The 12,544-nt window shown below is 36.8% G+C and overlaps 1 protein-coding gene and 1 long non-coding RNA gene across 2 annotated transcripts; one reads left to right on the forward strand and one right to left on the reverse strand.

The window, feature by feature from the left end:
* Positions 1 to 95: 95 nt before the first annotated feature.
* On the forward strand, positions 96 to 4,679 carry LOC149717528 (insulin-like growth factor-binding protein-related protein 1). The gene is made up of 4 exons (XM_089839906.1): positions 96 to 1,252; positions 3,840 to 3,983; positions 4,067 to 4,243; positions 4,303 to 4,679. Exons 1-4 carry the CDS (start codon positions 637 to 639, stop codon positions 4,347 to 4,349), a joined length of 984 nt encoding a protein of 327 aa, XP_089696032.1. The 5' UTR covers positions 96 to 636; the 3' UTR covers positions 4,350 to 4,679.
* A 388-nt stretch (positions 4,680 to 5,067) lies between these two features.
* LOC149717529 (uncharacterized) lies at positions 5,068 to 7,258 on the reverse strand. The gene is made up of 3 exons (XR_016367044.1): positions 6,811 to 7,258; positions 5,817 to 6,746; positions 5,068 to 5,751 (listed from the first exon to the last, which is right to left on the reverse strand). It is a non-coding gene; the product is annotated as an uncharacterized LOC149717529 (long non-coding RNA).
* Between the last annotated feature and the right edge of the window lie 5,286 nt (positions 7,259 to 12,544).

The following is a 12,544-nucleotide window of genomic DNA, read 5'->3' on the forward strand; positions in this document are numbered from 1 at the left end:
ATTTTTCTTATTTGAAGAAATTGTTCGTTCGTGGAGTGGGCCCATCCAGTCGTCTTAAGAAAGGGTAGGGAGGGACGGATTTAAGCTTGGGGAATAGAAAACTATTAAGAAATAGAGAACGCTTTGACTTCGAAAACCGCCTCTGCTTTTTCCCAACGTTCCTCTTTGTATATACAAGTATTATATCCCCCTACACATTTTTTTCTTCGTCTTTCGCGAAATGTAAACTTTTACTTCTCCACCCCTCTCGACGTCTATGCAATGCCTAGTTGGCGGTCCTTGGCATCCCTCCTCGAAATAAAAATACTGAAGAAGAAAAAAAAGCGGCGCGTTTCCTGCTCCTTGACAACATCTCCCAGTTTGGAGAAGGCCCTGCCTCTATAGCTTACTTAACTGGCAGAAGGGCTGCGAACGCCACGACGAACGGGACGATCTTCTTATAACCAAAATCTCGCCGGCATAATTAGCGGTAATCTCTTTCTTGGTCAAGTGGTCTTCTTCGTAACAGAAGAGTGTTGGGTTTCTGGCGAAATTGATAAAGATTTTTCAAGTAGTTGGCCTTGGCTATAAATTAGGCCAACGGCGTGGAGGGACCATCATAATTGCCTAAAACTTTAAAAGAAACAAGACATCATCATGGGTTTTCCGTCGTTTTGCCTCTTGGTTTGCCTGCTTCTCGCCGCTTCGTCCCTCATTTCTGGGGAAGATGATGTAAGAAGGGTTCGACGTGGTGCCCCGAATGTTTCGAACAAAGACGCACCGGCCCATAAAGAACCATTGGAAGGTTGCGGACAATGCGACGAGACCAAATGCCGACCACCTAACGCGGATGGAGACAAGCCTTGTTTGGCTGGTGTTATTAAGGACGTATGCGGTTGCTGTTACGTTTGCGCCTTAAGAGAGGGTCAACGCTGTTTCCCATTGTCTCCCGGAGTTTCCGGACCATCCGGTTGCGGAGACAACTTATCCTGTCGGTTGAGGAATGACTTACCGCCCGAAGATCCACCGGAAGCCATGTGCGTCTGTAAGAACAACGATGTCCTCTGCGGCAGCGATGGAGTTACTTACGAGAACGAATGCCAATTAACCGAAGCCAGATACAGGAAAAGGGTCGAGGAACAAAACGATATTCCATCCGGAAGTAGGCAGAGACGTTTTATCTCTGATGGACAATCCAACTTACTTCCTTTGACCACTTCCGACGAGGATCCATTGTCGTTGAGAGCCGTAAATCGTGGTCCTTGTAAAACTGGTGAGTTTTCGTAAAACGCTGGGGTGGTAACGTCGTCTTTAATACCTTGTCTTTTCGAGGACGTAACTTCTAAATGGGGTGACAGTATTATAGCGACATTCCTATCAAGTTTTTTTATGGTGGCGTAGTTTCCTTAAACCCGTAATTAATTGTTGTTTTAAAACGTTTATAACAATTTAATGATGTTTTTGGATTAATTAGAAAAGCCTTCATCGACTTTAATTTAAAACAATGAGATTACGAGGAGACCCATTTAAGTATAATTATTGTTCTGATTCGCTTTAAATATACGTTTCATTCCTAGAATGTAATTTATTCCATTTTTTTCCCGTCCCAATGAATTAAGTTCGGACTTAAGGGTATGCCTTATAAGGATGGCGACCAAAACCTTAAGGACTTTGACTCTCTTTAAAGAAAATATAGACTAGACCAACATTAAAAATTATAATCCTTTTCTGAGATTTTAATGATGTGATATTTTTTTCTTTTAACTTTCGAACAAAAAGCGTTGTACGCAATTTGTCTTTAATAATAGTTTCATTGTTTTTTTGGGGGGATTAGTAATTAGACACTGTCCTTCAAGGCCATTTGATCTCTGGTTTAGATTAAAATTAATTCGTCGTGGGGGGGGGGGACGGTTTAAATAATAAACAACGAACACTATCATTATGTTATTAACAAATTTAAATGAGTTGAGCCTTAAAAAAGCCCAAGGTTATTTCGTCGAATTTTATCAAGTAATTTCATAAACTGGCGCCATTTTGTTTTTTAAACAACTTCAAAGAATTGAGAAGCTATCCAAAGTTCATTTCATAAGCTAGTACCACTACTTATGAACTTATGTATATAAGATTCTGAACTTTGTCCGCTCATGTTAGTGTCAAACTTTACCGGAGTTTCGCTTCAATTAACATTAGTTTTATATGAAAACATGATGATTCCCATGTGCGGAAATGAAGAATTAGAATCACGTTTGTTCAATCGGAATGTTGCGATATACAGGGTGTTTCTGATAAGTCTGCCATAAATTAAGGGGATGTTCTTTAGGCGATTTTGAGTCGGAAATGTATTAGAAATCATTGTCTGTTCAGTTTCTTAATTAAATTTAATTAAGGGGTCACCCGTAAAATACTCCAATCTTAACTTGAAAACAGTGGCCCGGAAGCCGAAATGGAGATAGAAGTTACATTTTCGACTCAAAATCGATTTCCCAAAGAACATCCCCCTTAATTTATGGATGCAGACTTATCAGAAACACCCTGTATATAGGAAGAACAGGAAGTTTGATCTGTCGCTCGATTCCAGATCATTGAAGTCTTCTTTTTATAATCTCTCCATTCGTCCTCTTTTTCAATATCCATCATTTACAATCTCGGATTACATATAGATGATTTCCCTTATCTTTAAAGTTATTTTTTTTAATACGTTTTATATTTTTATAAAATTTCCTATGACCCTGTGTTGATTTTTACCACCCCCTATTCTCTAGGAATGAGAATATCCCATGTCGTTAATCTGTATTAAGAAACTGCACTTGTCTGCATTACATCAAAGTCCTTACCCTCCTATAAATTCCAGACCAGAGAGTTGGCCTCCTCTGAGCTAGTTAGTCACTTGAGACATAACTGCAGTCAAAGAAATGTTTATTTCACTTTTATGAGGGTTGGCGATTTTCTCTTGGTTTCCCCCTTTCGCTCTCGTTAATTTGGTTAGACCATGAACCAAAACGTTCTTCAACTCCTTATCAAAATAAAATGATAGAACCAATGGGTTGTATCGTCGTACACTATCTTAAGATATTTATTTCGAAGGACGCTTTGATTCAAATTTAGGTCCGAAGAATCGAAGAAATCTTTCGTTGTTTTAAAACGTACAGATGTTGCGCAACGATTTCATGTTAATCATGAATTCATGACCATGGTTTTGCTATTCAGCCTTTTTTAGGGTTTTCAAAATTGGTTTTGAACCGAATTACAGCCTTCAAAATTGGTTTTGAACCGAATTGCAGCCTTCAAAATTTGTGTTGAACCCAATTACAGTATTCAAAATTGGTTTTGAACCGAATTGCAGCCTTCAAAATTGGTGTTGAACCCAATTACAGCATTCAAAATTGGTTTTGAACCGAATTGCAGCCTTCAAACTTGGTGTTGAACCCAATTACAGCCTTCAAAATTGGTGTTGAACCGAATTACAGTCAATTTTGAGTTGAAAATATTCTATGGCAGGGAAAAAAATTAAATGTTATCATTAGCGTTCTTTACGAATGACCCCTGAGTTAAAATAATATTGTCGTTCAGTTTCTTACGTTGATTTCAAAGGGTCATCAGTAAAACTCTCCATTCTCCAATCATCCCAAAATGTAAATGATTTCCCATAGAATCCCGGTCCTGCGACTCTTTTTGAACACCCTGTATAGTGAACTTATGTGTTGGAAAAGCCAACGTGGCTTATGGACTTGGAAAAACAAATACACGTCTCTCTTAACATCTGCTCAGTTTAGATGTTGTTCTAAATTTGGAAGTCTATGTATAAACTGCGTGGTCTTTCCCTCTGTCTGAAAAATCTCCTCTTTCTTCAACCATTACAGCTCCCAAGATCGTTTCACCCCCGGAAGACGTTACCAACCATACAGGTCACTTTGTAGCTTTGTCATGCGAAGCTACTGGATGGCCAGTTCCCGCCATTGAATGGATGGTGGACAGAGGAACTGGTACAATTATTCCTCTTCCCAGTAAGCTAAGCTGAACTCTTTCATGTTTATTTTTGACTCGACCGAAACGTTTTTAACCTTTTTCGACTAATGACACTCTTAAGGTGATGACCCCCATATAGCGGTTCAATCAAGAGGTGGACCAAACCACTACGAAGTCACTTCCTGGTTGCAATTTCTTCGAGTGGTCTCCAATGACCAGGCCAAATACTGGTGCGTGGCCAAAAACGAAGTAGGGGAAGATTCTGCTTCAGGAAAAGTGACCGTTTTGACCAAAGAAGGCAAGAGAAAGGTCCTGCACTAGTGGCGATTTTTTGTGTTTGACCATTTTTAATTACAGCTAAAAGTCAAGGAAAGTCGAAATCCAGGGGAAGGAACAGACTATAAAAAATACTTTTCGCGAAGATCTTTTAAATCTACTTAATGTTAAAGTTTAATTTTCATGGTTTTTTTTTTCTATATATACAGAGGCAGGCTGACCAAAATAATGTTATTTTCGTAATAAAATTAACGCTTTTACGCTTTGTTACGTTAACTCTAGTCAAATTTTAGCATTGTCGAAGATTTTACATTGGCCAACGTACGAAATTATTAATTAACTTAATTGCCATTTTAATAGAAAGTAATTTTCGCAGTTTTATTTCGGAAATACAAATATTTTGTTCACTTATAATCATTGTTTCCTCGCTATGAAATAAAATGTGGGATTAATACCGTTTTAATAATTAAAAATTATTTTTGGCGCGATTTCAGTTTTTTTTAAATTTTTTAAAGATCAACTATTGGCTAGCTGACTGGCGACGGGAGTCAGGAGACCTTCTTGCCGGGCCATGTGTGACGTCATCAGGTGGCCCGGTCGCGGAGTCAAGGTTGGTTAGTAGTCGCGAAGTTCAGGAGGTGGAAGGGTAGAGGGTCGCTTCGTGTTAATTACTTAGCGGTACTTTATTTATTTGCGTTGGTGCATTAAACTATTTTCAAGAAAAAAGCATTTGGATTACGATTTGTGATTGTTTGAGACGTGATGGATACCCGATTTCTTCAAAGAAGGATATTTTGACTTTTGAGTGAGTCTCTCTACTAAGCCTTTGCTTTATCCATCAAGGAGTCAAGGTAATGTCCATTTATATAATTTATTCGAGTGTTAGGCTAAATATTTATATATATTTATTAAGCTCAGTGTGTGTTTCAAAAGATTCAATTGTTATTTTCTGCGTGTAGCGTTAGTTAGGCTTGCAAGGACCAAATCCGGCGTTTTTAGTGAGTTTTTGAAAAAGTTTCATAACGGCCATTTTGAATTAGGCTTAATAGTTCACCGCTGCCGTTATAGATGGCGCTAGGGGTTTTAAAAAAATTGGTCGATTTTGGTTTTTAAGCATGGAGTAATAATACTGCACCTGATAGTGGTAGCGGGAAATTTAAATTTTTAGTGATGAAGTATATTTTTTTACGCTTTTACTTTGTCAAAACTATTACAATAACAAGACAAACGTTAATTATAATAGTTTTGACAAAGTAAAAGCATAAAAAATAAAGACAAACGTTAATTTTGAATAATTTTACACGAACTAACGTACAATATTAAACCCTATAATATAATTATTATGAATATTATCTGATTATAATCTAAATTTAAGTACATCCAAATAATAACATAAATCAAAATGTACCATCAACTAAACCAAGTTCCCTAAATAGTTTATGGCTTTGTTTCTTGAGCGTGGGAATCAGACAAAAAAAAACCTAAACTACAAAATGACATTTATTTGCGGAAAAAATCCTTTGTTTCTGCCTAAAAATGAAAACCATTGTTCTTGGGTGGGATAGAACTAGATTTACTGAATACTCTGTTCTTACCATAAAATATTGAGAAAGTTAACCATCAGAAGCAGTCAGGGCCCTTTTTTTGCAAACTAGGATAAACAAACATAAAGATGCCGCTCATGTGACCCGATAGTCCACAGCCTGCTGTGGTCTGGTGTAGTACATATCTGTGTTTTTGGCTGTACCAAACCGACTCGTAATTTTATCCTTTAAAGATGAAAGGGGCAACATATTTTTCTTCGTATATTTTTTTTCTTTTTAAATCTTTTTTCGCATCCCATACATCTTTGCGCCAATCCAGGGATCCTCCCTTTCGTTTTACGAGGCGCTCAATTTTTTTTTCTATGGGGTAATCTTTCTTCTACCCCCCCCCCCTCCTCTTCTCCCGCGCTTTTTTTCACCATCTTAGCTTCATCATTCTTTTTTTTTATTTTTATTTTTTAAACATTCACCAGTATTAAAAAAGGGGTCTTGTTCTTAGCGGGCGCAAATTAAGGGCAACTAGACTGCAAAGGGAAGAAAAATTTTGTAGTAACACTTGCCTTCCCCATGCTAACAGGGTGTACTATAAAGGAGAAGTACAGTGAGTTCTATGAGCGATTTTGAGTCGATAATGTTCGATGACATATTGCTACCCTAAGAGTGTTTTATGGATGACCTAAATTTAAGGGGTCATCCATAGAACACTACAATCATCACTTGTAAACAGTGTGACACTTAGGGTAAAATGTCATGGAACAATTTCGACCCAAAATCGCCCACAGAACTCGTTGGTACTCGGTCCTACCACCCTTTTTTGTAACACCCTGTATAAAAATTATTTTATAAACTATTTGCCCAAATCTTTCTCTCTCTCCTTGATTTTGCAAACTGTCTCTCCTTTAGGAACATTTTTTAAGGAGTGGCTTTTATACGCCGATTATTTTGAAAGTTGCATGTAGTTTTTGTTTCAACCGGAGATTTCTATAGGCAGAATTATAAATTAAAGGTTGTTAAAGGATGAAAATTCTACCAGTAGGGTTCTTACGTTTTATTGTAAATTTGGAGTGGAATTAGACAAGAGACTTGTATAGTAGAGTTTACAAGAGTCACCACCGGACACGAGCAACTATGAATTCTTAAAATTGAATACATTTTTATATATATTTATTCCCTTGGGGCCCTCGACTATAAAATGCTTATAATTTTCGTTTCTGTATTGTAAAAAAAAAATCCCCTGAGAGTTTAAAATTATTAATTTTTATTATAGATATGAAGTAACCGTAGCATTCCCCTTTTTAATCGTCACCTGGAAATATTTTTAAGACTTTAAAGCTTACTACACATCTAGCGCGAGTTTTGACAGAGCGTTGCCTAGCGTATGCCTATGAATTTAAAATTGACCCAAAGCGCGTGCGTGTTACGGTCATAGCGACATCTGGCGACGCTATTCGCGCGGGAAAACTCGTGCCCATCGCCACGTGCTTCAAAACGCGCTGATGTGTAGTAAGCTTTAAAAGGGTTTAGATATTTTTTGCGACAATGCTATAATTTTAATAATCGGAGATTACGGAATGTTCTACGAGTCCAATTATGTTGACTTTAAGTTCGTTAAACTTAGGAAAACTTCGATCGAATTATATTTGGTTAGACAATTTTTAAAATTTAAATTTAATAGGCATGCTGAAATTTTAAACAACATTATATAACAGGTGGTTGTAGGGATGGATATTGGGCTCAACTTCTAGCTGTGTATTTGTGCACAATATTACCATGAAATTCTAGTATAACACGCGTAGGTCGGTTGTTTCTCTACGCCTTCTACACCGAAAGGATTAATCTAGATGGGTTGAACCACTCACTGTAAAAGTCGAATCTAATTTGTATTATTATTATTCAAGGCAGTTTTGCAAAAAAAAAAATTAGCTAATACTGTGATATCTAAATCTCATACCAATTCGGTAAAGTGACTGCTTTATAATTGAAAACAAATTTTTAACACGTTTATAGTGGGCACATAATTTCAGGTATAGACCACCTACCTGAATTAATTTTGGAAATAGAGGAATATCTTCATTTGTTTTCGTTTCATTAAAATGAACGAACGTTTTATCGCAATAGTCGAACAAATCTGTGGATTTAACATTAAAATACTTAAAATAAAGATAATTAAACCAGGAAATACAGTGAAACTTATTTTATTTTCTTTCTAAATTTGGTCTTAACCCTGAAAATAAAATTTACAAAAAAAAAAAAAAGTTCTGGAATTGTTATAAATATTTGATGATACGGTCCATAATCTATGGCATGCAAGGGGAGGGATACTTTATTTTTTCTTCTTTTTGATAATTATAATTATCCATCTCGGTCTTTTATTACGAATATAAACGTGTATCAAGATATTGGTATCCCTGGGGCGATTTTTTTACTTAGGGAGGGGGCCCATGTAAGACCCCCACCGTGCAAAATGAGCAATCAACGTTTTTGGTAAATTTTTAAAAGCGAGCTTTTATGTCAGACGAGTTATCCTTGGTGTAGTACCGTAGGCAATTCTATTACTTTTTTCTCTGTCTATGTAATTGTTAGTAAAACTACTACGTACCGTAATGGTTAATTGTAAACGGGTTTATAGTAATTTATGACGTCGTCTGGATGAATTTCTTTTGTATTAGGGATTATTATTATGTTGAGGGTGGCGCACGAGACTAATTTTATATCAGATCGTACGTGACACATTGTTTTTTTTTTGTTTTTTTTTATGGATCTCAATCCCGGTGCGGCCTAGCCTCTTAAATCTCGTAATTTCTCTTAAAACCTCATCATTTTCGGTAAATTTTAAAATTTTTAAGATATCTGCTAATAGTTATTAAAGGTACTATGAACTCAATTTTTTTTTTCATATTTATATATTCGTTGTAAAAAGAGGAAGTAAAGATGGGCAACGTATTTTTGCTAACCAATCTTGTTGAGTCAAGAGTTTGCAGTTTGAATCAGTTCTGGACTGACGTGTTTCACACACTGCACCGAAGTTGAAGCTGAGAGATGGGGGAGGAATTTTCCGTAGCCCTTTAAACGAAAACTATTTATTGTAAACTGTTTAATTTGGTACCTATAGGTAGTGTACGGACAGGTGTTGCCAGTCATTTGTGACGTGTAAAATGCAAACCGCTATCTACAATAGACTGAAAAGCTTGTACTATTCTGTTCGATTCAGTACTGTATCGTTCAGTTCCAAACCTGCATACAGGAGATGCTCTATTAACAAATGACTGGCAATCCTGTGAAGCGCGTGAGGTTAAAGTTCAGAAACACAGTTGTGGGAAATTTCTCTAGCCCCCTTTAGTGCACATTATCTATTGACCATTATAGGTCAGTTCTTCGAAACCTTAAAAAAACAACTCATCGTATTATACTGTACTTATTAGTAAATAACTATTCCACAACCCATTTAAGGGATCAACATTTTTAACCATACTTGGAGGAGAAGAAATTGAGCCGTTTTTCTGTATAATAAAGCCCTAAGGGTGATTTTATTTTTTTTAATTTCTTCATCATCATCGGTCTGTATACATACAAAAGGACAATAATAAGATCTTTTACGTAATGACTGGAGATCTGGCCTGTAACAATAATGAGGCCATGCCAGCGCGCGCCCCTAGACCGGTCCTCCTAGGCTCTACTTATACAGGGTGATCAAGAAAGGGTAGTTGGTAGAACCGATAAAGTGCATATTATCAATTTTGACTCGAAAATGTAACTTCTATGAAATTTTTACGTAAGGGACACCATAAAAGTGTTATGATTGTGGTGTTTTACGAATGACCCCCTTAAATTTCAGTAAGAAATTGTGAGAGACAATGGTAATTTAATTGAGGGGTCATAGGTAAAACATTAGGAGGATTCATACCATTTACACAGGGAGGTCAGGCTTCAGGTGTTACGCAAGGAGGTCAGGCTTCAGGTGTTACGCAAGGAGGCCTAACTCGCTGTGTAAATCGTATTATGAATCCTCTTAGACTGTAAACTATCTATAGGGCACAATGGGTCATAGAAGTTACATTTTCAACTCATAATTGATTGCATATGGAATCATCCCACTGTACTTCGGGCCTACCACCTTTTTTGTGGAACACCCTGTATATTAGGCTCTCCTCAATTTTTTCTTTACTTCACTCTGTGACTAATCACTCCCTAAGTTTAATCCCCGTATCTTTTAGACTTTGGGAGAAGCTCAGCTAGGCCAACTATAGAGAAACCACAGAAACACAGAGAAGGGAAAAATTTAAGCAAAGTTTCTTACCACCCGGGTCGTACTATCCTATTAAGAGAGATTAAGCTAAAACCTTTTTAAATGTTTGAAAGTAAAATCACGCAATTTTTTTATTTATTTTTGCATTTGAAACTGGCGTGTAAAATTATAAATATTGGAAGTTTCATGTATCTATCCTTAAAATTAAAGAAGATGCCGGCATGCAGTTAAGTTACAGGATCCTACCAACATGGATTAACTAACGCTAGGGATTGTTCACTAACTGGGTTTCCCATGTAATGCTATCGCCAACTACGTGTTCCGAATTATTCCTTGATTCCCCTCTTCATTCCCCCAATTTATTGGACCAAAACGGATGTAGATATAGCGCCATCTTTCGCCAAAATAAATCGTTTTGCCCAATTTAGGCAGGATTTCAATTTTGACGTCATAGAACACGTGATATTTGGTCCAATTTTCTTATCACTTCCTGTTAGGGATAGTAGCTGCTGCTAGGGGGCGTTTGGAACATCCATGCATTATCTTTTTGGGGGAATGAACTATCCCTAGGGTTAGTTAATCCATGCTACCAAGAAGCGATATCTAGTTTACTAGGGAGAAGGTGTAAGATGCCTAAGTATTCGCGCGCCATAGTCCCAGTCCCCCTTTAAAAATAGAAGGGGGGACGTAAAAGTAGGCCGGGCTATTTCGCCTCTCCTCAGTGGGAGAATACGTAATTTTCGTCATTCGCGTCGCGCTGACGTCAGTTTTCAAGAACCAATGAGATGCTGGTTGTAATTTAGAGGCGGGGATTAACTCCGGACTACGTTTGGACTGGAGATAAAGCTAGAAATGTGGCGAATTTGTACCTTCTCCCTAATAAACTAAATATCGTTTCTTGATCCTACCTACGCGTTATGGGTTTATGACTTTATGCACACTTTAGTCTACACCAAATTAACTTAAATACTTATACCTTCTTTAATATTGTATCAATATACCCAAATACCTCCCGTATCTATTGCAAATTGCTCTTTGAAATAAAAGAGAAAAATAAGTTCAATCGTGGGACTTTACTTTAATCTCTAGTATAATTTTGCGAGACTTTTAAAATTCAAATTTTATCCTTGATAAATTTTAAACTTAACGTCAACAAACAGTTAGTTTTTAAATTAAGGTAGTTGCGTTTTGTTTCAAATCTAATATTACGCGACCGTGTAACATTCGGTATTCAATCGTATCGTATATATGACGAGCTAGATAAAGGCTGCGAGATTAACAGGTGTGAAGTTTAAAATAAATTTTCGAAATTTTTAATTTTACACGTGAAATATTGTCAGTAAAAGAAAGTTAAGAATTAAGAATTTAGAAATGGTGGTCAAATTTTGAACATCTGATAAGCCATGTCAGGGAATTTCAAAATGGGTCGAAATGTTCACGAAATTTTAATAAATTCAACAAAGTTGGGAAATTTTATTGTAGTTGCTTAAATCTGCCGTTCAACCACCAGCTGGGTGTTGTTTTAAATGCCTTTTTAGTAAGGTCATGTTTGATCAGACAATTTAGAACAATAACAATTAGGGCTAAAAACGTAACTGGTAACTTTGTACGACGTCTTTTTTGTCCATATACTAATCAATGTTCAGTCTATGGCCACTAATGGGACAAAACAAGCCACAGAAATATACATACATTTAATCTGCAAGAAACTGTTTTCTTAAATTACCCATGGAATTTCATTTCAGCAGGGGTGTTCGTTCTTTGGAAAAGATAAAAAACCTTGGGGTTATTTAAACTTATTCTCTCACACACTCACCGTGAGTGGCATGAGGTAGAATGAATTAATTAACTATAAAATACATGTACACAAATTAAATTTACGCTGTTCGGCAGCACTTCGGCTTGACGTAATTACAGGGCTTAGGTATAGCGAGAAAGCAAAAAAAAAATATTACCTTTAAATTTTGTTTCAACATCTTCGAAGAGGGTCTCCCTTAATAGCTCGCTTCCAGTCTTTATTTATCTATACATTTAAGATCAGACAATAAAAACGACCTCGTGCGGGTAGATTTGAAATCTATGTATTAAATTACGATGAAATACTTACGTAATTACCCATTATTCAACCGACTGGGAACCAAGAAGTGATATCTAGTTTACTAGGGATAAGGTGTAAATTCGCCACATTTCCAGCTTTATCTCCAGTCCAAACGTTAAGTAGGTCCGGAGTTAATCCCCGCCTCTAAATTGCAACCAGCATCTCATTGGTTCTTGAAAACGCACGAATGACGAAAATTACGTATTTTCCGACTGAGGAGAGGTGAAATTGCCCGGCCTCCTTTAAGGCCCCCCCCCCCTTGTATTTTGAAAGGGGGACTGGGACTATGGCGCGCAAATACTTAGGCATCTCATACCTTCTCCCTAGCAAACTAGATATCCCTTCTTGTGAGAACCCAATGTTTAGGTTTTTTTTATGAACTCCGCTATAATCGAAATAAATTTGATAGGAAATGATAATAAAAGGATAAATTCC

Source organism: Phalangium opilio, unplaced genomic scaffold, assembly GCF_054372755.1.
Source record: "Phalangium opilio isolate 3A_F unplaced genomic scaffold, DU_Popi_V2 ptg000003l_1, whole genome shotgun sequence".
In the NCBI taxonomy this organism is placed as follows: Eukaryota; Metazoa; Arthropoda; class Arachnida; order Opiliones; family Phalangiidae; genus Phalangium; species Phalangium opilio.

What these genes read in the sequence shown, in the direction of transcription:
- LOC149717528 (XM_089839906.1), top strand. Translation starts at nt 637, where the DNA reads ATGGGTTTTCCGTCGTTTTGCCTCTTGGTTTGCCTGCTTCTCGCCGCT. An exon ending in TCGTGGTCCTTGTAAAACTG is followed by an intron (nt 1,253 to 3,839) that starts GTGAGTTTTCGT and finishes CAACCATTACAG; the next exon opens with CTCCCAAGATCGTTTCACCC. An exon ending in TACAATTATTCCTCTTCCCA is followed by an intron (nt 3,984 to 4,066) that starts GTAAGCTAAGCT and finishes GACACTCTTAAG; the next exon opens with GTGATGACCCCCATATAGCG.